We start from the raw sequence: 23,458 nt of genomic DNA, 5'->3' as shown, positions 1-23,458 counted from the left end.
AAAATATTGCCCAGAATTATCTGGCCCACCATTATTAGACCCTCAACATCTCATTTGGCCTTACTTTTTTCCTTTTCCTTTTTTTAAAATTTAAATCCATTTACAGAGCACCTCTCCTGTGCTGCAGCGTGGGTCTGCATTAGAAGCAGATGGGCCTTCCCCACTGGGAGCCGGACACACGCTCAGAGGACACATGGCTCACACGACTTTCGATTCATCCTCTGGTTCTTTATTTGGATCCCTGACGACTTCTCAGTCCATTGTCTTGTCTTCCTTTCCCTGCTGTACGTGTTGCTGCTCTCTGAGTCCTGTAGTAGGAGGGTTCATCCAAACTCTCACACTTCCTCCCACAGCTTCCGTCCTGACGTGCTAAGTCTGTTATAGGTATGGTGAAGTGGTCGAGGATCTCAAACTCTAACTGCAGCCCCCAGGAAGAAACAATGTTCCCATCCGACCCAGCGCACCTGACACATGGATATATATGTGCAGAGATGGGTGATGGTCCCCCAATATCTGCTTTTCCATATTCCTTTAATAATAGAACCCCCCAAATTTGGGAAGGCACATGTGACACCAAACTAAGCCCAGCTTCCCCTGAAGGTTTGACGGTGTGACAGTGTTGGCCAACGTAACGAGAGCAGAAATGGGGTGACATCTTCCTTAGAAGAAACGGAGTGCCCTCCTTTTCGCTTCCGCCCTTCCTGCTGGGTGCAATGAAGACAAGAAGGTGGGAACTGGAGCTTACTTTAAATTAAAAGATGGAAGCTGTGTTTGAGAATCCAGAGTGATAAGATAGAAGGATCATGGGCCCAGGCACAGGGGCTCACACCTGTAATCTTAGTACTTTGGGAGGCTGAGGCAAGAGGCCAGGAGTTCAAGACTACCCTGGGCAACGTAGCAGGACCCTATCTCTAAAAAATATATATAATAAAATGAAAGATCATGGGTCCCCACATGCTGGAGCTGCCTTATCAACTCTGGACTGCTACCACATATGCTTAGATTAATACGAGAGAGGGAGAAATAAACTTCTACTGTATTTAAGTCACTGTGACTTTAGCTTTTATAAAGGCAGTTGAACTGGTATCTTAACTAAATAATAACTGAAACAAAAGTTTAATAAAGTTAGACTTACCATGTGCAGTGCACTGTGATATTTTCCAAACTGTTATGTTTTAGAAATGTCAAAAGGTAGGAGGACTGTTTTGGATGAAAAGACTAAAGAGATATAAAATCCAAATGTGATGGGTGAACTTTGACTGAATTTTGGCTTGAAAAAAAAAGCACCTACACATTGAGGCAGTTGGGGAAATCTGAATATGAACTAGATATTTAGGTGATATCAATTTTCTTATAGGTAATATTGGTAATTGTGGTTATGGGGAAGAATGTCTTTATTCTTAGGTGATGTCTGCTGAAGTATTTAAGGTGAAATATCATGATGTCTACAAATTACTTTCAAAGGATTCAGCAAAACCCCAATAATACATGTATAATTTAAATATAATACCAGCCTAGATAAAACAAATACAACAAAATATTAACAGTGGTTGTATCAAAGTAGATGGTATACAGGTGTTTATTATTTTCTTCAACTTCTCTATGTGTGTGGAAATTTTCATAATACAACGTTGGGGGACAGTGTGAGTCACGCCTCGCTGAACTGCGTTTCAGCCGCAAAGCTTAGAAATACCGGTGTGGCACCTGAAGAGTATGGGCTCCGGGGCCTGACTACTGGATCTGCCTTGGGCCAGTCCACTCTGCCTTCAAGCCTTGGTTTCCCCAACCCACCCAAGAGCTGTGTGACCTACGGCAAATTACCTCCCATTTGTGCCCAGGTTCCTCATCTCAAAAATGGCAGTGAAGAGAACTCACAAGGTGGTTGTGATGATTAAGTGTGCTCAGAACTCAGAACCGGGTGGCTACCGCTTTTTTCTATCCCCCAGGTTGCCGTGGGGGCTGAGAATATGGGTAGAAACACCTGAAGAAGCTAGCACTGAGCGCCCTGCTGAGAGCCAGCCTTCTGCTCCAGTTAGTCTTCCGGAGACCTTGCCCCGGCACCTGATTCAGCCCGTCTAGAACTGAACTCACTATCTCACTCTACACTGGCTCTACCCCTGGTTTTCCCAGCCCAAACCCAACCATCCCTCCAGATTCCTCCAGCTCCCTAGCCGCCCTCTCCAAATCCTACAGCATCTGCCTTCTACCATTCTGCATGGGACTTGATCCCACACTGTGTTGCCACTCCAGTCCCAGCTGCCTCTGCCCAGGTGCTGGCGAATCGATCCCGGCTGTCAGAGCAGCTTCCTGGCCAGCCTCCTGCATTGCCCACTCCAGTTTTGGGTCCTCAGCGCCTGGTGTGGCCCGGGCACTCGAGGCTGTGTGGCACATGGCAGTAAGTTGATGTCTGCTCCAGGCCTGTGCCAAGGAGGGTGGCAGGTTACCCAGGCCTGCCTGCACCTGCTGGGCACATCCTTGTCCACTCTCAGGGTCTAATTCAAGAACTCTGTGGTGCCTTCCAAAGCCCCCTTTTTAAAATATGTGCTTGTTAGCTACCCATCACCACTGAGTAAAGCAGGACTTATTTTGAGAATGTTTTGCTCTTTCATTTTCCAACTGCGTAGACAGTACAATGTGTGCAGTTATCAGAATGAAATGTGAGTAGAAGTAACAGCACAACTTTGGACACAAAGCAACCAAAGAATATCCGAGGGAAATTGCTCACAATTTCCTTGCGGGAAAGCCCAGAAATACAAACTATTAATCTTCTAGCCATCTTGTAATTTTTTGTTAGAAATAATTAACAGAAAGCTGACATCAGTTAAAATGCACTAATTTAGATTTATAAGACTTAGATTTTGATTTGGAAAATTTGACTTGGGAAAATAAACACAGGGAAGACAATAGCTACAAAAGAAAATCCACAAGGGCAAAAGTCAGAATTGGCTAAATTGAATTAAATTTTCACCATAAAATCTCATGGAAAACAATGATCTTAATGAAAGTATTTTTAAGTAAATATGAAAATGAAAACAGAAAACTCAGAAGTAATTTAATTGCTCTGAATAGGAAACTGATCAAATAATTAAACTGGCTTAATGAAGTAACAGCTCACTCCAGGGGAATGCTTTACTGATTAAATCTGTGGGGTATGATTCTTATTAAAAATTAAGCTCTGTGCTGCCACCTGGGCTTTAGCACTGAGCAGACTCAGAGATACCGGAATTATCTGTTGCCAATTCGGATGCTGTATCAGAGCCTCCAGCAAGCCCCAGCTGGACCATCGCCAGGCAGAACTCCAGGGCTTGAGTGGGTCCAGGCCCTCTCACCTTTGCCTTGCTACGGGGCCCGGAAGAGACTGAATACCTAGTTCAGAGGACATCAAGTGACCACGTGACCCGAGCTGCTCACTACCAACTGAGTCTTCTCACCCACCAAGCCAACTAGGAGTAATTAACTTGGCTCAGAGATAGGTAGTAACTGTCTCTTGGACAGAAGTACCGTTTGGCACTTTTTGTCCTAAATTGCAGAGAGGGTGGGATCATATTTGCTCGTACAAAGGGTAGTTGTATCTTGTTCCATGGAGACATAAAGTTGTTTTTTACCACCGTATGGAAGTGCAAGTATGTGTTGAAGAATTTATGTTTGGGCCAAGCTGGTCCCTGCATTATTGTCTCAGCAGCAAAGCCACCACCCTTTGAACTCTGCGCCGGCCTGGGCCGCTGCTGACACTTCTTCAGCAGCTCCCTCCCTACAGGACAGGCTGCTGGAGGCTGCAGGGCCAGAGGAGAAAATGGAGGGATGCCACCTTCCTGTTTGCTGCTGCTTCTTGGGGAAACCACAGCGACGGCGACACTGCTGCACTGGCCAGCGTCTCCTTCTCTGCAGGGCCCTCCTGAGTCTCCACTGTAATAGCGCCGACCTCTTCCCAGCACTCTGTCCTAGGAGCAATGACTACACCTGTGATGCCTCAGAGTCCCACCACCCCCTTTTCTCCACTACATGGCTGACAATTCCTGAGGGGACCCTGACGGATCTACCTACACACCTTGTGCACTAACCTGCGTGTGTGCACATCTCACCATCTGTGAGCACCATCTGGGAAGGGACTGACACCTTCTGAGGATCCCACGCCCTGCCCGATGCTTAAGTGACCAATACTTGTTTGTTGCTTACGTGATTGTCACCAATCATTTCTTACTCATCCTCTTCCTTACAGAGAAAATGGGCACCTAGTCACTTTTCCTCTCCCACAGACTTTTCCCCTAAAAGCCACTTCATACTCCTCCCCTAATCTCTTGCCAGCTCCCCAGAGGGCAGCCCATCTGTGCCCCCTCCTGCTTCTCAGCACTCTCTGGGTCTCTTCAGAGTCAGGAAAATGAAGGCAGGGAGCAAGAAGGGCCTACACCCCCGCAGGCAGCGTTGCAGGGCTAGGAGAGGCACAGTGAAGCCACCTCCAGACACTAGTTCGAGGATCAATAGAAAGTACTGGAAACCAGGGAGCCTGCAAGACGGGACACTCACCAGAGTTCGCAAAATTCAAAGTTTGTTTCATATCTTTATTGACAAAAAAAGTCACAGCACTTCAGACTTTACTCAATAAACACATGAACAGTAACAAAGGGCACCCACAAGTGACAGGCCTCGTCCCTAAGGTCTGGATCCAAGGCTGTGCTGGAAGGTGTGGGTGTCCTCTTAGCCCTACTCCCTCAGCATCTCTATGGACCCCCACCTCACTCACACCCCCAAGAGCAGTTAGAACTGTGCAGAAACAAGTCACTCTAGAGGAGCTGGGTCCCACTTCATTGCCAAGGAAAAAGACAGAAACAGTGCTACTTTGTCACCACTCAGGGCACACCAGGTGCTCCTGGGCCTGGCCGGCATCACCTGTAGTCTCAGACCTGGGGCAGAGAAAAAGGCAGGACACTCCCTACTTGGCAGTACTGAGCAGAAGAGTGAGGGTCACTGGTCATATGGCAGCCCCAAGCCACGGTGCAGACTTCTCTGATCAGCCAGAATCTCCCAAGGGGACAAGGCTTCCAAGCAGGAATACCAGCTTGGAATACCAGTAAAGAGTGTGGGTAAAATTCTCTCCCAAAAATCTTAAATGAATCATCCTCAGACTCCTGGAGCTCTGGAACAATTCACCTGTCATTGGGTTGCAGCGAGGAGGGAAAGTTCATGAACACCAACCCTCCCTCCACGAAAGCAGAAACACCACTCCTATTTCCCAGAGCGCCTGGCTCACGGCTCAACAGCAGCCTTTTCCTAGACCAGCTGTGCAATTCTGAGAAGAGCAATGTGGTAACAGTGCACTCAGGAGGCACTTGCCCGATGTCCGCCCTCCAGCCCTCCCCCTGCACTTGGTGACAGAGCTGGGGCTCAGACCGGAGCCCTGGCTGTGCTGGCCTCCAGGCTTGCCCCAGGAAGCAGGACAGCCTGAATGAAGCTGATCGGGCACAAGGCCCCAAGTTCAGCTGCTTTGCCTCCCATTCTGACATTGCTCATTCAACTTGGCCAAAGGGCACCACTTCCCAAGTCCTCTGTCCTGCTCTGCTCACAGCAGCTTTCCCTGCTGTCTCTACTTTTCCTTGACTCCATCCAAATCTTTTTATTCCCTGAAAGATCTGACAGGATGGATGCCTGTAATCCTTCTGAAGGGGTGGCTGCTTTTACTGCAGGTGGGAGTTCATCTAACATTTTACAGCTGTAAAAATACTGGGCACGCGCCAGACTTTGGAGGCGCTGACATGTATACTTACGGCGGTATATAGACATAAATGTATCAGCAGAAAGCCCTGCACGCACACATCTATGTTACTCTACAGATACAGAGAAATAAGGAAAAAAGTGAGAATCCTAGAGAAAAGTTAAGCCATCTGGGCACAGTCAGGTCATAAGCTCAAAAGACACTTGGCATGGTCTACAGTCATTTCTAAAAATTACTGCCCCAGACTCACCTAGTAAGCACTCAAGCTGTGGAGCACAGAGAATCTGAACTTTGAAGGTGCCCAGGAGTGCCTGGCCTTCTCCCTACCATTTGCCGCATCAGGGACGGTTGTCTAGGGAAAAATAAGGATTCTCTAGCTTTTTTGCATTCCATGACTACTCACCAAGACTCAAAACCTCAGACAGAAAGTGCCGACACAAGCTCTTGGTCACAGCCCAAAGGAGGGGTTGGCCACACCCTGGCCAAACAAGCACTAGACCCTCAGCAACACGGCATCTACAGACACAAGTAATGGTGAGGGTGGGCAAGAGACGCAGGGGGTCCCAAACTGCCCAGCAAACACACAGACGCTATTGGGGACACTGCGGAGTCACTGACACTGCTGTGGGGCAGGTTTGCCAAGGTTAGAAACCAAGAAGAGACGCAGATATTGCACATTCCATCAAGGCATTTCCAAGAGACAGTCACAGAAATTACAGCTCTCTTAGATATAACAGAATACATTTGGCAACTTTCAAAGGAACTGCCCTCCCCACCCCAAGTCATAAGAGGGTCCACAAAGTCCCTTCATCTTTGGTCCGGTTTAAAAAGCCAGGGAAGGAAGACAGGGTCAACGTGGGGTAAGAAAAGGCTGCAGATGCAGTTATACCAACTACCTCACGCTCCCGTCTGTCTGTCTCTCTGACTCAAACCTCCTCACGGGGAGAAAGCAAGTTTGCCAGAGGGTCCCGGCTGCTGGAGACAACTGAGGCAAAGCTCCACGTGGTGGCAGCTTGGTGCTCTGACTCCAAACTCCAATCACAACAAAGGACACCTCATCCTCCCTCTCCTCACAGAGGCTCTGTTCATAGGAATGTGGGGTATTCCGGCAACCCTATCCTTTATCTAAAACCTCGATTCGACAAGCCACGGCTGGAACCCTCTGCATCTGCTGCATGCCTTTGAGGGTGCATAGAAGGGAGAAAAGACAGTGTTCCAAAGCAGCTGCCAATGCCCAGTGTGGCACGCTAGGGTGAAACCATGGCACAGCTAAGGGACAGTCCTTCCTTTGCTCCAAGCCATTCCAAGGAGATAGGCCATCTTCCCCCTTCTCACAGATCCCCAAAAGGCTCCAACTGGGATCCCAGTCCAGCGGCTGTTGCAAAGGTCTGTTACAATACTGGCTAAGGAAACAAAAGCAAGTTTCTGAAACAGTACTCTGCAGCCAGAAGTTGCATCTGTCTTCGGAGTCCTGTGGGTGGGGGTGGGATTCCTTTGGTTTTGACCAGAACATGTCTCCACTCGGGGGCCGGGCTCAGCTCTGCTTCGCAGTAGCGTGATTACTGTACAGGAGCGAGATTGAACTTCACAGAGGTGCTCTGCGGGATTGCTCTCTTGACATTTAGGATTCCGGCGTCTCAGATGCTCAGTTTACATCCGTGATCCTCTCTCCTGAAGAATCTGAAAGTGGGAGATGGGGAGAAGGCCAAGGCTGGTAGGCAGACTGCGAGGGAAGAGGCAGAGACCTGCGGCTGCTCTCCACTGGACCCTGGCGAACAGCCCAGGGATTCCGTTATCCCAGGAAACAAGGCGGCGGTGGAGCCTCAACCTCACCCAAAGCCCTCAAGTTGTAAAACATGCTCTTGCTGAACACAGTAGGCCTAAAGTTTATGTGCTATTGGACCCAAAATTTCCTGTGCTAAAGGACATGGTTCAAGCTTACCACATACTGGTGATTTAGAAGTGTGTAGGAAAAAAAAGTCTAAAACAATTTTCTAGGAACTTTAAGAGGGGAAAAGTCACAAAGGCAAGAAAATACCTTTTCTCCTGAGGCAGCGAAAAAAGAACAATAGTTTCAAAGAATAAATGCAAAATACTTTCCAATTTTGAGTTCAGAATTCTCATCTGGCAGTAACTGGCGGCAAGCTTTTCTTCTGCACTGATGGGCAGAGGCTGGACAGTCTGCCATCTGCAGGTTCACATTTCCTCAGTAACTAAAATCCCCCTAAGGGCTCCATACACCCTGTTCAAATTACCACCGTCAAAATAACAAAAGGAAGGGGAGGTGCAGAGCTGGCTTTCGAAGAGGAGGGAGGAAATGAGAAGCAGCAGTTCAGGCAAAGGCCGCAGAGGGGCCGCGAACAAACAAGTCAGAGACGCGATTCCAGCGCAGCGATTTCTTACCTTTGCCTTTTCACTCGGCTCTATGACGATGCCATTGGTAGAATTATTTAGTTCTCTGGAGACGACACAGAGGAACTCCGCCTGATCCTCATTTCCATAGTTATAGGAAGATCCGATGCTGATCAGCTGATGAAACAAGGCTGTGGTGAACATTCGCCAAATGCTTAAAGTGCTGCACAAATCACACCCTCCTCCAGACTGAACTTTGTTGTTTTACTTCTCAAAGGACAAAGAATTCTCTGAGAGTATCAAGGCCCCGGGAATAACTGGGTCTGTTACTCATCCGGACATCACCAGTGAGGCTTCCCCAAGAAGGAGAGCATGCGTTCCACCTCGGCCCTCACCCAGGCCCTGAAGCCCCCGCAAAGGCCGTGGAGGATTAACATAACCACTCTCCCTCGATCAGACACTGAGGTGAAACAGAACGTTCTGTGAATGAATGTGGACACTAGCTTCAGCCAAACACAGAGCCGGCTCATCTTCACGCAGAAGCTCGGGACAGGAGACTGTGCTCAGGAGGACCTGGAAAGCACCAGACACCGAGAAGCTCCTGAAAGCCACATGCTGCTGGCACCTGTAACCCTTCTGGAGAACTGAATTCAGTATGTGATCCTAAATGGGAATACACATGCAGAGGGAGGAGCTGAGCAGAGGCTGGGGTCGTCCTGAGGCCTCACGGGGAGATCAGGACTGATCCGCCGTAGGACTGGACTGGGGGCACCTCCCTGTCCTGACTTCCTCAGGCACGTAATGGAGGCACTGAGAACACACTTGGTCCTCTCACAGAGCAGTCATAAGATGAGAAAAGTAACATCAGAAATTATGCATTGGTTTCACAAAAAAATTCTTTTAAAAAATAACATCCTTTGCTTCAGACTTTGTATCAAGGAAAATACTTAGGAGTGGAGGATAATAAACTCTCGGCAACACTTTGCAACCCACACCTGAATACAAACTAGGCCAACACACACAGTGGAAGGTAAGTGTGAGGAATAACCAGTGTTGGCTCTGAAGGCAGAGACACATTTGCTTTTGATCTGTAACAAAATGCTGTTAACATACACTGCAGCTTTTATCTTAGAAGGTAAGATGATGGTGACAGGTCAGTTGACCTCTTAAACTCTACATAAGGCTGGGCTTCGTGGCTCGCGGCTACAATCCTAATATTTGCAGAGGCCAAGGTAGGAGGATCGCTTGGGGCCTGGAGTTTGAGACCAGCCTGGGCAACACAGCAAGACCTCCTCTCTACAAAAAATAAGAAAATGAGCCGGGCTTGGTCATGTGCATCTATAGTCCCATCTACTCAGGAGGCTGAGCCAGGAGGATTGCTTGAGCCCAGGACTTTAAGGATGCTGTGAATTACGATGATGCCACTATACTCTAGGCCAGGTGACAGAGTGAGACCTTGTCTCAAAAAAAACTCCAAAACTCAACTCTACATAAAAATAGGCAGAAGCCATATAGAATATATTCATTCTTCACTCTCAGCCTTCCTGTGTTTCGAAGGAAACAGAATTGAACAATTCTGCCATCTAATGGGAGAGAACAGTAAAGCTCTGACTCTCAGTCGCTTTGTTTTGCTATCTCAGTCATAAACACGAGGCTAAGGGAACTGAAGGAGAGAAGGACGGTAAAGCACTGTGCCACATTCTCACTGCACCTGATCCCTCTGTCATATACCTGTCCACCGAGCTTTCCCTGGTGGATTATACAGACATTCAGAATTATAAAGTCCGGACCCTGGGAGAAGGAAAGGAAGGCTTGTCAAATCCCTGTCTTCTTTAGGGACTCATTCTAGAATCCCTCTGAGGGAAGAAAAACCAAAGGGAAGCACTTTCAAGACCAAATAGGCTCACTGTTTGACCCCTGGGTCCAGTAAAACTGAAACTCTGGAGGTGAGGTGGGGAGACACGGCACTCCTCCCAATTCTCCCCAGCACACCAGGTACTACTGAGCCAACCATGCCCACCACGTGGCTCTTTCCCCATTTTGGAATGGGATCACACCTGGCCCTACTGATCTCCCAGGGTTATTAACTGGCTACTGCCAGAGATTGTTTGGAGAGTTGCAGACCCCTAGGATGAGATACTGGGATTGCTGCTCTTTAAGAGATATACCTGTTCGAATTTCCAACCGTCAGACATAGTAGAGACCATCTGTGTGAGCTCTTCCTCCTGACACTGCAGGACTCTGTACACGTGCTTCACGGGGCCCTGCAACAAGCCAGCATAGACTGTGAACAACAGCAGCAAGGACACCACAGTATGCAGCTGCCCCAAGGAGGCTCTTCAAAGGCATAAACAAGAAAAAGAAGTTTGCTTGGAAATTTTTTCTTAGCAGCCACCCACTATCCCCCTTTGCAAACAATACTGTGGTTTTTCAATAAAAACTCATCCCAGGAAAAGAAAAAAAGGGTCTAAGAATATGAATTAGTGGGTAAAATGATTCTGAACTTTGGGGCATGAATTATGTGAGCAGCCATACTGACAAACGTAGATTCCATCCACTTCCCCAAGTAGAAAACAGTCTTCACAAGAGAGCCACAGTTTTTTCTGGGATTGTTTATATATGACAGACATGCTGCAAATGTATACCATATTTTGGTTTATCCAGAGTGATATACATGATTGTAGGAATAATATATTAAGATATTAAATTAATATGTCAAATAGGAATCTCATAATGTTCAAGCTATTTTTAACCCTCTGCTGATGCTACCTGAAAGTGTTCCAGTGTTAAAAGGTAACACTCTTGTTACAGAAGTGTGGCAGTCCCAGGGAGGCCGAGGTGGGAGGATTGCTTAAGCCCAGGAGTTTGAGTCCAGCCTGGGCGACACAGTGAGACTCCATCTCTTTTAAAAAAAACAAACAAAAAAAACAATGCCCCAGCACTGCAGCACTAGGGCCCCTTCACTTTCTCCCCAGAGGCACACATGAGGACTCAGAGTGTTTAGCAATCTGGGACCTGTCAGTGTCGGGTCCAACAACTGCACATTTACTGCCCACCCCAGAGGGCGGGAAGCATTGGTTATCCCACAGTCACTGAGGTTCATAACAATGATGCTCAGTCGTGGAGAAAGGGACCACTTATGTACAACACAATTTTAAGAAAACAGGAAATATTGTCCTTGAGCTCATAGAAATGAAAAAAAAAAAAAAATAGGAAATGTTCTTAAAAATGATGAAAACTTTGTTTTTGTACTTTTGCAAGAGCATGACTGGGCTTCAATTATTTGGAAAATTAGTTTTAGAACATCTCACTACTTGGGAAATAGAGGATAAACAAAAGCAGCTACCGATGACCAAGTACCCTAAGCCCAAAGTGTCACACCCTTCTCCTCTAGTCTTCTCTGTGGTCCTGGATGGCTGGTGTTAGCCCCTTCTACACGAGGACACCTATGTCCAGCGTGAGGCACCTGCCCGAGCTGTGGGTGGAGCTGGGACTGGAGCCCAGGTCTGCCTGGCAACACTGTATTTTTAATTCTGTGCTTTTCCCTTCTAAAAGAGGTATAACTGTCATTAACCAAAGTACTAAGATATAAAAAATTTCCTTCCATATAAGATATAAAACAAATCCCCTGAAGATTTCAATTGGTTCTAACTACACAGTTTGGAAACAATTAGATGTTTTATATTACACAATTTAGAGTATCACAAAAGATTTGTGAGATTAGCCACAGTTGTCCAAGTCCCAGATATTCAAGATGCCACTATATCGCTTGTTTTTTTTTTCCTCTTCCAAAGTAAACTACTGGTGCTGTCATACGCACCAAGATCAATCAATTAAAAAAATACTACGATTACAGACAGCAAAGTAGTTAGAATGGTGGCAGCCACTAAAAGAGGTAAGAGGTCATGAAAATGAAGGCGGGTAGGAGTCCACTTCTTGGGCTCGGCCCCAGAGCTACATGTGTGAGGGACTGCAGACTAGTTAAAGGAGGTAACATGTTTGGAAACCCATACACAGTTCCCTTCATCTTAGAGCCACGTGAGACAAGTGCAAAAGAGGGTGTCTTTGAACAACATCAAATCCTTTCTCAGAGTTTCACCAAATAAAAAGAACAGATGGAAAGATCAATTAACATCAAAAAGGTCTTGACATTCCTAGAACAAAAAAGCTTCCAACTGGGTATAAATCTACAAGCCTTCAGAATCTAGAGGATTAATTACCTTAATTGCTGTCATCAAATAGAAATCTTACAATGCTCTCTAGGAATTAGCTTATGGCACAGAAGGTAGAATGTTGAGGTATCATGTTTGAATGGTTTCAAATTATATAATTCTTGGTACCATCAAAATTTACACTAAGCAAATCAAGTTTTTTTTTAGAATGTGGAAAATTGAGGACAAGACTAGATTTCCAAAATGTCTATTTAGTATCTACCATAGTGAAAGATGCCATGTAAATATGAGATGGCAAAGAGATTGGTGACACTAGATCACATTTCAAACAGTAATCTGCAAACCACGTACAAATTCATCTTTGAACATCAAAAAGGAGCCTTTCTGCTGTCAGCCACTTGGACAATAACTAAATGAATAAGCCCTTCTTTCCACCTTTGCAAACTGCTGAAGATAAAGTAAGATAACTCATTTTTTATCTTCAGTGTCAATTATTCATCCAGAGCCAGGAAATTTTGCTACATGAAGTCTAACATAGAAAGAACAAGGGATTGCATTTTACTTTTTTTCCCCCACACTTCATTCAGTATCAGAAATATTTTACTTTAAAAAAGAAACTCATTAGGCCAGGCGCGGTGGCTCATGCCTGTAATCCTAGCACTCTGGGAGGCTGAGGCAGGAGGATTGCTTGAGGTCAGGGGTTCTAAAAAGAAACTTATTGCCTTCTTCTTTTGTTATTTATTTTTTTCCTGCCCCCCCCCCCCCGCCTTCTTCTTAATGGCAGGAAAATTCTAGGCCGCGATACAGTCTACTAAAGACAACATTTATCACTGGTATCTGATGAGCTAAGAGGCAACTACACTACAGACAGGTGGTCCCAGTGGAGCAAGACTCTGCCCTCCGTCACTGCAACTCTGCAGTGTACATTCTTAAAACAGAGCCTAGACACATGTTCCTGCTAGACTTCAAGCTTCTTGAGAGCAAGGACCTTCTAGTCCTCACAGAATTCCAAGGGCCTCCTAGGAGCTATTATGGCCATTCAAACACGTGTGAATGACGTGATGTGAAGTAAGCTAAGGACGTCCTCTCATCTTTCCTTCCCACAAACTAGGTGACATATTTTGTTTCACTTTGTTATTGTATCTACTGAATTATATAAAAATCAAGACATCATAATAAAGACAGGTTACTATTATGTTCTCAGAAGCATAATTCGCAAGCAGCTTCTGCAACCTGCCCCATGAGACTGGTTTCAAGTGGCTCCCAGGAGCTGGATGTGACATGATCACACGCTAAAGGCTCGTCTTAATAAACAGCGACTAACTGGTGAAAGCAAGACCTTGTTTGGTTTATGTAGAGGGAGACAGATACTCTGTCAGAGAGAACAGTTTTGGACCTAAAGCGCCCTGGGCTCCTCCCACTGCCATATGGTGAGCAGCGACAATCTCCTCGCTCTTCTAAAGGGACACGAGGCTGTTCTGTTTTCTGTTATTTCTCCTCTAATTCCTCATTCTGAGCAATTCTGGCTGAACACAGCAGACAGGCAGTGTTCTGCACAGACCGCCGGCCCTAAGGGGAATGGCATCCTTTTCAAATCACATCCCAACACACAAACAGAGAAAGCCACTTTAGACATCTCCCCCTTAAAAGTTCGAAACACATTACTTGTGAAGTTCTGTTCTCATTGTCCCGTATCCTTTCCTTAACCAGCCGCACGAGAGACGCGATGTTGTAAAACTCGGCTTCTTCCAGTACACCTGGAATGAGGACCAAACTCTAGTCAGAGAGGTGTGTGAGTTCACTAGGAAAACACCAAGAAGAGGCTGGAGTTCACATGCTTGCTCACAACTGCATTTTTCAAATGCAAATCTAGTCTCTCTCCTTCGGCCTAGGAAATATCTCTTCACTTCTTAGGGTACACCCATGATCTTTTCCCCAGTGTAATGAACAAAGCAGGGTCTGCCCTGTTCACTCCACTTCATCTCTGGTGCTCCCTACCTGGTACCTGCCCATGAGGCGCAGGACATCTTTCCCACATGTCACTTAGTTCCTGGAACTAATAATGTTGGACACCTCCTGAGCTTGCAATTTTTACTCAGTTTGCCCTAAAAGGCTTTGGGGGGCAGGGGACGGAGATGTGTATATAAATGTATATGGACCAAACTCAATAGGATGCTAACTAAGGATGCTAACTATTTGAACAATATAAAAGGCAATCACTGAAAGACTCCCACGATAAACAAAAATCAAAGGACTTATACATGACTGCTATGAGATGTGTAATCCTGTACCAGCAACAAAATTTGCTATAAAGGCCATCATTAAGACAATGGATGGCTGGGCACGGTGGCTCACGCCTGTACTTAGCACTCTAGAAGGCCGAGGTGGGGGAATTGCTTGAGGTCAGGAGTCTGAGACCAGCTTGAGCAAAAGTGAGACCCCATCTCTACTAAAAATAGAAAAAATTAGCCAAATGTGGTGGCACACGCCTGTAATCCTAGCTACTCAGGAGGCTGAGCCAGGAGGATCACTTGAGCCCAGGAGTTTGAGGTTGCCATGAACTAGGCTGATGCCATGGCACTATAGCCCAGGCAACAGAGTGAGACTGTCTCAAAAAAAAGGAAAAAAAAAAAAAAAAGAACTAACAAAACTGGAATATAAGCTGTAGATAAGAACATTTATCAATATTAAATTTCCTGAGTTTGATAACTATACTGTCTGTAGTTATATAAAATAGTATTCTTGTTCTTGTGAAATATACACTGAAATATTAAGGGGTGAGATCTGCAATCTATTCTCAAATAGTTCAGAAATAAAAACTGTGGAGGGGGGGTAGGCAGGAGGATAAGAAGAGGAGAAGGGAAGAAGAGGCCGAATGAATGATAATGCAAATATGACAATGTTAAAAACTGGTGAATCTGGGTAAAGGGAGTTCTTTGTACTACTCTTGCTCTTTTCTCTAAGTCTGAAATTATTTCAAAATAAAATTGTTTTTATTAAAAGCATTAGAAAAGATACCTACTATTCCTCTTTTCAAGAAACAAGATTACTCATGAGTTGGGAATTGCAGTTGGATGGTGGGTGCAAGGAATTCACTGTACTATTCCTATTACTTTTGTATGCATTTGAAATATTTTTTTTTTTAGAAAAAAGGACATCAAAAAAGGAAAGGATTCCTCTTTTTACTGAAACAGAATTGTTTTGCAGTCACTACATTAACTGGTACAGCCCTTACAAGCTCTCAGATCAGGGTGCCCTGGATTTAAGTTCAGTCCCCAATCTTCACCTGAATGCCTCCAATAAGACCAAGCCAAGCTTTGTAGAAAGATGACTAGACCCACTTACAGTCCAAATGCCCTACAAACCAAAAAGATGAGGTAATGATGATACACCTGACAAAGAACTGGAGAATGAATTAGGTCAGCTGCAGAAATTTACAGGGAAGCATGAGACCAAAGTCTTAAAAGAAATGAGGCCGAGCCTTTATTATTTTTTTTTTATAGCTCCAAGTTCAAACTAAAATTGAACATACAAATACCTGAATGTCAGAGAGATGTTTTGCTTCTTCAGGCTATGGACATTCACTGCTAGCACATAAACAAATATGAAAAAGGATTGTGACAATTCTGAAGGTTTGGAAAGACATCCTAAGCAGCTGAGTTACTTATCTTCCTTTCCACTAAGGAACTGCACGGAGCTCAATGTGGCTTCCTTAAACAAGACTCCCTGAGACAAGACTAGGTAACTGGAGGCTTCCTGCTCAGTTCCATAAACCTTTACTACACTTGCACATAAGCCCGATGAAAACCTCAAAAATTCAAATCTGTAAAACAGCTTTAAAGATTCTACTTGCATTTTGAAAATGCAAACAGTGCTCTTACCTTCTTCTGCCAACTCCTTAGTAATGATGAGCTTCCCATGGCGGAGGTAGTTTAGGATAGGACCAAAGTAGGTGGGGTCCCTGTCAATCAGATACGCCCCTGTCTCATCCTGCCAAACACAAGGGTTATCACTGTGGAGCTTTCAGGAACATGTTAAACAAAGTCAGGGCAGGGTTTCACCCTCTTTGTCAGCACTCTAAGGCAATAATTCATTCCATCAGCTAAAAAAACTTTAGTGATGACAAGTTTTGCTAGACATTTGCTTATAACAAACTATTGGCAAGAAACTTATCTTTATGTACCTTGTACTTTAAGGTCATTTCGGGTAGGGTGTTACAGATGCAGTCATAACTTAGTGGCTTGGATTTCGAAAATCTTTGCTTGGACAACAATTACCAACATTCTTCTGTGGGATATTTGTTATTTAAGAAAAGAAAGAAAATGCCAAGCTGCATGATTTAAATCTTTGTGTGAGATAGACACTCTGACTTCTCCATTGCCCCTGAACCGCATTCCTAATTCTAAGAAAACCTCTGTTTAGTTGGCAATGCTCCTGAGCTCAAGGCCAACATCAGTGGGAGTCTGCATTGCCAGCTGTAATCTCACACACCCAATTCTGTGCCCAGAGGAAGCTTGGTACTGCCAGGACTTGGCTCTGAGCAGCTTTAATCCTACTCATCTTTACAGTAAAAGGAACAAGAAGAAACTGGCTTACACTGCCACAAGGAAGCTATAAGGTAGATAAAAATAATTCCTTTATAAGCAAGGGTTTTGGAATCTCTTTAAAGTTAGGGCAGGATAGATTTCCATCAATCTGATATTTATTAAAGGAGAGGCAGGAGAGGAATAAATGAAATCAACAAATGTTTATGCAACCCCAACTGTGTTGCAAGGTGACCAGCTGAATGCTATATGGGATATAAGGTGGTGTGAACTATAGTCACTACCTTTAAGTTGGGAACTAAAAGAGGAACAAGTAAAGTTAAAAAGAAACTCAAACAGTTCAAACTGGAAATGGCTTAAGTGTCTCATCACCTCTCAACCATTTGGTTAGTAGCCATGCATCTTGCCCAACAGCATTCCTCCGTCTCCAGGTCTTCATTTTCCTTCGCTCTTAACTGGTCAGCCTAGATTTGCACTGGCAAATGGTAACCTCTTTCTAAGGAACGCATTTGATCTCAAATATGATCTAAAACAGCCACTGTTACCAGATAAAAGTTCTGGGGCCAGGCCATGGGAAAGCAGTGTGATACCACAAGAAGCACTCCCTGCAGTTCTCGAAGCCCAACTTGGCAGAGGGGTCTGAGAGGAAGTCTGAGAGAGCTACAAAGATGCCTTAGCTTCCCCTGACCCAGTTCTGGATGCATCTGGCACCGGCAGCGAGGGGCTGAAGAGAAGCCAGGGAAAACTCATGCCGATCTGGGGGGCTGGGAGGAGAGGAGCAGAGAATACGGAGAAGGGCTGCGGGTGGGCACTGTGTGGGAAAGGAGTCGCTGAGAACGCAGGGCGGGGTCAGAGAGAAAGCCGGGGTGTGCCTAAGGATGAGGGTGAAGGAAGGGGAGGGTCCATCTGAGGCCCCTGGGGCTAGCATGAGAGGCCAAGGGGAGGATGGGGTCGCGGCCTGAGGGGGCTGCCTGTGAGGAGCGTGTCCCAGGACTCTGCGGACGAGTCTAGGAGGAACGAGGGGGTCTGAAGGACCGGGGGCGCGCCCGAGGGCGGGGCACACCTTGTCTGAGTCCAGCTCCGGGTCCTCCTGGCAGCAGAGGCGGCAGAGGAAAGACTTGGGCTCCCGGCCTAGGGTCTGTCTGGTGGTCACGAAGTAGGTGCCGCCTACGTTCAGCCGGACCCAGCGGGCCGCGCCGCCGCCCCCTGCCCGCTCGGGTGGTCCGGGACCCGGATCCAGCGGCTGCGCGACGGCGGCGGACTGGCGGCCGTGTCCGCGGGGCATGGGCCCAGCCGGGCGTGGGCTGGGGGGCCCGCGGCCCGGGCCGCCCCCGTCGCCCACCCCACTCCCGCCACCCCCTCCCAGCCCCGCCATCGCCGGGTCCAGCTGCAGCTCCGCCATCTTGGGCCGCCACCGCCGCCGCCGCCGCTGCCCGCGCGTAGCCGGGCCGGCCCATTTCTCGGCAGGGAGAGCCGGGCCGGCCCATCGGCGGGGGTGGGGCAGGGGGGAGAGGGAGGGGAGCGCCCCCAACCAGCGCCCGGGGACCCGCGCCGTGGAGGCGCAGTGCCCGCCCCCGGGGGCGACACTTCCGGAACCAGCCCTCATTTCTATTGGCTGATCTGCGAAGCAAGGCCCGCTCCTTTGGCCTTGGGGTTGGCTGACAGGAGGTCTTCCGGTGAGCCACTTCCGTTACTTGCTGCTTGGGACTCTGGGCCGTCGGGGTCGGTGAAGGTGAGTGGGGTCTGGGGTGCTGGGCTTGAGTCCCGGTGGGTTCCTCTGCTTTGCCGCTTCCAAGCCCCGCGCCGGGCCCTCGGTTGCCCCGCTGGCAGAGTGCGCAGGTGTAGCTGCTGCGCTTTGCTGCGCGTTCCCTCTTCACCCCTCCCGGGAGCGCGCGTCGGGGGGCCGAGCTGTGACCCAGCCGCGGCTGATTTAGATTTAGGTGCTGCCCTCAGCCCTGTCTCGTTCAGTCCGCTCCCAGCGCGGCGGACTTCAATCGTCCGCTTTGGGGACTGGGGAGACGTTACGCAGACATGGTGTTAACTTGCTGAGGACGCTCAGCAGGCTCTGGAGGGCTCCAGAGCGTGTGCAGCGTTCAGGGCTTCTCAGGTGCAGGGTTCATTTACTTATTTATTCAGAGAAGGCTCACTGAGCATCTCCTCTGCGCATGGCCTGTTCTAGGCGCTGGGGGATTAAAGAAAAATATCTGTTTATGACTTCTCCCTTCTACTGGTGCTTGGGAAAGTCTCTGTAAGGGTACTTGTTTCTCTGGTCTCTTTAAAAGTTTAACTCCTGCCCTCCACTTCAGGAAACAAACTGTCTTGAGAAGGAAAGAAAGGAAGAGGCAGGTGTTTGACAACTTTCTTTAAGATCCTGAGGAAGATATGTTTCATCTTCCTTGAAATCCACTCCAAGACTGTAAAGATCTTTGGCCTTACAGTCTGCTAATATCTGACCCTGATCCTTTTAAATTGACTATTTCCCCATATTCTGTCTTGGTTTAAAAAAATGTGGCTGTAACCACCACGTTCCATCATCTCTCTCATTCACATACCTCTTGGATACCTCTTAACATGCAGGCAGGACATGTACTAGTGCTGTGGGGGTAATCCAACATGAATAAGAGGTGAAGGTGTGTTACCAATCTAGTAGGAAGGCGGGTAGAGAGCCCCTTAAATTTGTGTAAAATTGCAGAGCAAGTTGATGTGCCCAGTTTCATTTGATACATTTAACAGCCCTGAGTTAAGCAGGGCTGATGTTATCCTCATTTTACAGATAAGGACATTATAGCCTAGAGTCAGCTCTGTTTAAGCCTTGTTAAAACTTAGGTGTGTGTCAGGTTCTGTGTACTGGAGAATCAATGAATAAAACACAATCTAGGTGGAAATGTATTTAAATTATTAACTTTTATGCAATGGATGAATGTTATTTTAGCAACATTTCCAGAGGAACGTGGAGAGCAAAAAGTAGAGAGCTGGGCTTTTAAGGATGTGGAGGAGTTGGGGAATAGAGGAAAGACAACCTATTTTTAAATTTTTATTTATTTATTAAGAGACAAGGTCTTACTTGGTTGCCCAGGCTGGAGTGCAGTGGCATGATCAGAGCTCACTGTAACCTCCAACTCCTGGAGTCAAGCAATCCTCCTGCCTTATTCTCCCAAGTAGCTAGGACTGCAGGCACACACCACCACACCCAGCTAATTTTTTTATTTTCATTTTTTGTAGGGACGAGGTCTTGCTATTTGCCCAGGCTGTTCTCATACTCCTGGGCTCATGGGACTCTCCTGCATTGGCCCCCGAAAGTGCTAGGATTAGGACGGACAATCTAGTGGGAGAGAATATATTTTTGTGCTAGATTGCACACCTTGATTTTGAAAAGCTAAACTGTCCTCCTTTTCTGATTTAGTAATCTTAGTTTCTCTAGTTGGTAAATATACCCACCAAGTGCTCAACAGATGCTGATCTATTTCTTAAAGACTTGCTTGTTTCTAAGATGCCCGTTAGAGCATTCTCTCCAAGATCCCTGGTTTGATGTTACTTACTTGACTTACTTATTTTCCAGGATCCCAAGATGGCTGGGCGAAAACTTGCTTTAAAAGCCATTGACTGGGTAGCTTTTGGAGAGATCATACCCCGAAACCAAAAGGCTATTGCTAATTCCCTGAAATCTTGGAATGAGACCCTCACTTCCAGGTCAGTATGTTTCTGAGAGGGAGCCCTGTACTTGCCACTGAATCTAGAAGCAAACAGTGTTGTGGAATTACTATGAATTCCTGATGCTTTTCTGACAACATATAAAGAATGTATTTTCCAAACAGAAGTATTTTTTTTGCATTTTCGTGATGACCCTACAAGAGAAAAGTGTGATAGCACTCCAGGCCATGGGAATAAGGAAGTTACTGTGTGAGTTTTCTGTTGGCTCGTAGGACAATCCTAACTTTTGCTTTTCCATGTGAGCAGGTTGGCTGTTCTACCTGAGAATCCACCAACTATTGACTGGGCTTACTATAAGGCCAATGTGGCCAAGGCAGGCTTGGTGGATGACTTTGAGAAGAAGGTGAGACTTCAGAGCACTAAAGCACTAAGCTTGTGATGTGGCTTGTGGGCGGGGAGCAGGAAGGTAGATAATTACACGTACAGGCTGGTAGCTAGATCCCTAAGGGAGCTTAAGAAAGATGGATGTGGCCAAAGGCCTAGCAGTAAATAGGTGTAGAGGATCAGGGTCTGTTCCTTCAGCTGTGCAGGATAGTGTTAATCTGGGAGCCAGAGGGCTGTCAAGGTAAATGTTTTCGCACCTCTTCCTGAGTTTCTTTTTAGCCTCCCACCTGTCTCCCTTTGGAACAAACTAACACCTTTTCTATTCTTTTCCTGTTTTTCTCCTTTCTCTGCTCTTTTTTTACTGTTCCTTATAGCTATAATTTTTCATCCACCTATCCTCCTTTGATAACTTACACGTTAAGTCTCAATCTCCAAAGTTACTTGCTTATTCACTTGAAGATGCTTATTGAGAGCCTACTCAATGCCAGTCACTGTTTAGTGCTGGGGCTAGAACACTAAGCGGTCTTTTAAGGAGAGTATCTTCATGTCCATTATGCAAACATACTTCCACCAATCAGCCTTCTACAGTTGTCATGTAAAAGAGAAATCAGAATTTCTTTAGAATTTGGGGTGCCAAGAGGTCATTTTCCTGGTCTTAGAGTCCACCTGTTCTGTAATAAAGAATTGTCCAAGGACCTCAGTGAGTTAGTGACGGGGCTGAGAAGACCCTTGAGCTCTTGTTTCCAGTCTGATTCTTTCCACTAAAACATTTGAAATGCATACTGGCTTCCTCTTGGGACAGAGAATATGTTTTAATATGATCTAGAAAGATTAGCTGCTTTGAGCCCTTTGGGCTCCTGGGTATATTGGTGACAACTCACTGTTCTTGTGTTGTAGTTTAATGCCCTGAAGATTCCTGTCCCAGAGGATAAATACACTGCCCAAGTGGACGCTGAAGAAAAGGAGGATGTAAGTAGTCGACACTTTATTTGCTCTTAAATTCTCTTATTACTGACAGCTCTGTGTATCTTAGCAGCTAGCTTAAGGTAGAGTGAGTTAAATTGAAAATTAAGGAGTTGAGAGCAATAAAAAGGATGAATTGTTAATACATATAACAACATGGATGAATTTCAAAATAATTATGCTGAGTGAAAGAAGCCAGCAAGAAAAAAAAGTGCATACCATATGATTCCATTTTTATACAACTCTAGAAAATGCAACTGATTTGTAGTGACAGAAGGCACATCAGTGGTTGCCTGGGGATAGTTGGGAGGGAGGTGATAAATATATTCACTATTTTGAGTGTGGTGATGGTTTCACAGGTGGATACATATATCAAAACTTATCAAACAGTGTTCTTTAAATATGTTCATTTTATTTATACCTTAAAGCTGTTGGAAACAAGGAGTTGGAACTAGGTAGAAAAATTATCCAAGTAGTATTCAAATAACTATTCACTCAAATGCATTGAAGGACAAACGTTGTAACCCAAATGGCTTGTGACGTGGCCAAAGAGAGAAGCCTGGCTAGGTGGTCATGTGGCTTGTCCTGACCATTCAGTGACCGGCCCCTATGACACAGGCATTTCTAGGTCCTCTGCATGAGAAACTTGCTGAAGAAACCGGGTCCTGACTTCCCCAGCTGGTTTTGGGGTGTAGGCTTCTCTGTGGTGTCAGGGAAAGCTGTCGATCTCCTCCCGGGGTGAGCGCTCCCTAGTGGTCAGGGCAAGCACATATTCTCCATAGGGCGGCCCGAGAGCCAGAGTGGGCTCCAAGACTCCTGCCTTGGGAGCCAGGGGGAGGAATACAGCTTGGCTTCAGAACCAAATTTCTCCTTTCTCTTAAAGGTGAAAACTTGTGCTGAGTTTGTGTCCCTGTCAAAGGCCAGGATTGAGGAATATGAGAAACAGGTAAGGATGAACCATGGCCTTTGCCTGTAACATAGTGTAGCTCTTTCCTGGCCACACCTTTTTCACCTAGCGGCAGTAACCTGCCTGGATTCTTGTTTTGCATCTCGGTGGCCCTGTTTACCTTAACCAAACACATTTCCCCTCTTTGCAGCTGGAGAAGATGAGGAGCATAATTCCATTTGATCAGATGACCATTGAGGACTTGAATGAAGCCTTCCCAGAAACCAAATTAGACAAGGAGAAGTATCCCTACTGGCCCCACCAGCCAATCGAGAATTTATAAAATTGAGTCTGGGAGGAAGTTCTGGCCCTTATATTACACACTCTGGACATTAGAAATAAAAATAATTATATAGTTCTGGGTGTGTCTTCTCTGTGGTTGAGATAAACCTCTCCTCTGAGGTGGCCTTACAGAAAGTGGGCTTTATGTTAAAGTGTAAAGATGAGCCTAAAGGTGTGTGTTGGGCAAGGTGTGTGTTGGGCAAGTTGTCTGATGGGATATATAAGAGCCAGTTACTGAGGCCCCCCAGGGCTGCTGAAATCATAACACGTAACAGTAGGCTTGTGACAGTATTTCCCCGTGACGAGGTAAAGCGGAAGCATTGTCTACTGATGCCACTGATTACCTTGAATGTTCTTGTCACTTTCAGACCACTGGCTCCCGGGGAAAGCTCGCTTTTCCTTGTCCATGGCTGAGTCATAGGAGTAGCTGGTCCAAATTGCTGGTGTAACAGCA

General features: G+C 46.3%; 2 protein-coding genes across 2 annotated transcripts; one reads left to right on the top strand and one right to left on the bottom strand.

Annotated features, from left to right (window-relative positions):
- Positions 1 to 4,538: 4,538 nt before the first annotated feature.
- On the bottom strand, positions 4,539 to 18,195 carry KCTD2 (potassium channel tetramerization domain containing 2). Its single transcript, XM_045569875.1, has 6 exons — positions 17,842 to 18,195; positions 16,116 to 16,224; positions 13,900 to 13,991; positions 10,231 to 10,326; positions 8,114 to 8,239; positions 4,539 to 7,390 (listed from the first exon to the last, which is right to left on the bottom strand). The coding sequence occupies exons 1-6, from the start codon at positions 18,178 to 18,180 to the stop codon at positions 7,361 to 7,363; spliced, it is 792 nt and encodes a 263-aa protein (XP_045425831.1). The 5' UTR covers positions 18,181 to 18,195; the 3' UTR covers positions 4,539 to 7,360.
- ATP5PD (ATP synthase peripheral stalk subunit d) lies at positions 18,185 to 23,080 on the top strand. Its single transcript, XM_045569876.1, has 6 exons — positions 18,185 to 18,510; positions 20,338 to 20,468; positions 20,736 to 20,832; positions 21,711 to 21,782; positions 22,660 to 22,722; positions 22,874 to 23,080. Exons 2-6 carry the CDS (start codon positions 20,347 to 20,349, stop codon positions 23,003 to 23,005), a joined length of 486 nt encoding a protein of 161 aa, XP_045425832.1. The 5' UTR covers positions 18,185 to 18,510; positions 20,338 to 20,346; the 3' UTR covers positions 23,006 to 23,080.
- The last annotated feature ends 378 nt before the right edge of the window (positions 23,081 to 23,458 follow it).

The sequence above is a fragment of the Lemur catta genome, chromosome 15 (assembly GCF_020740605.2).
Source record: "Lemur catta isolate mLemCat1 chromosome 15, mLemCat1.pri, whole genome shotgun sequence".
Taxonomy (NCBI): Eukaryota; Metazoa; Chordata; class Mammalia; order Primates; family Lemuridae; genus Lemur; species Lemur catta.
This window is presented reverse-complemented; position numbering and strand designations above follow the sequence as displayed.

What these genes read in the sequence shown, in the direction of transcription:
- KCTD2 (XM_045569875.1), bottom strand. Translation starts at nt 18,180, where the DNA reads ATGGCGGAGCTGCAGCTGGACCCGGCGATGGCGGGGCTGGGAGGGGGT. An exon ending in ATGAGAACAGAACTTCACAA is followed by an intron (nt 10,327 to 13,899) that starts GTAATGTGTTTC and finishes GGCTTGTTGCAG; the next exon opens with GGCCCCGTGAAGCACGTGTA. An exon ending in ACGGTTGGAAATTCGAACAG is followed by an intron (nt 8,240 to 10,230) that starts GTATATCTCTTA and finishes TTGTTTCATCAG; the next exon opens with CTGATCAGCATCGGATCTTC.
- ATP5PD (XM_045569876.1), top strand. Translation starts at nt 20,347, where the DNA reads ATGGCTGGGCGAAAACTTGCTTTAAAAGCCATTGACTGGGTAGCTTTT. An exon ending in TGGATGACTTTGAGAAGAAG is followed by an intron (nt 20,833 to 21,710) that starts GTGAGACTTCAG and finishes CTTGTGTTGTAG; the next exon opens with TTTAATGCCCTGAAGATTCC. An exon ending in ACGCTGAAGAAAAGGAGGAT is followed by an intron (nt 21,783 to 22,659) that starts GTAAGTAGTCGA and finishes TTTCTCTTAAAG; the next exon opens with GTGAAAACTTGTGCTGAGTT.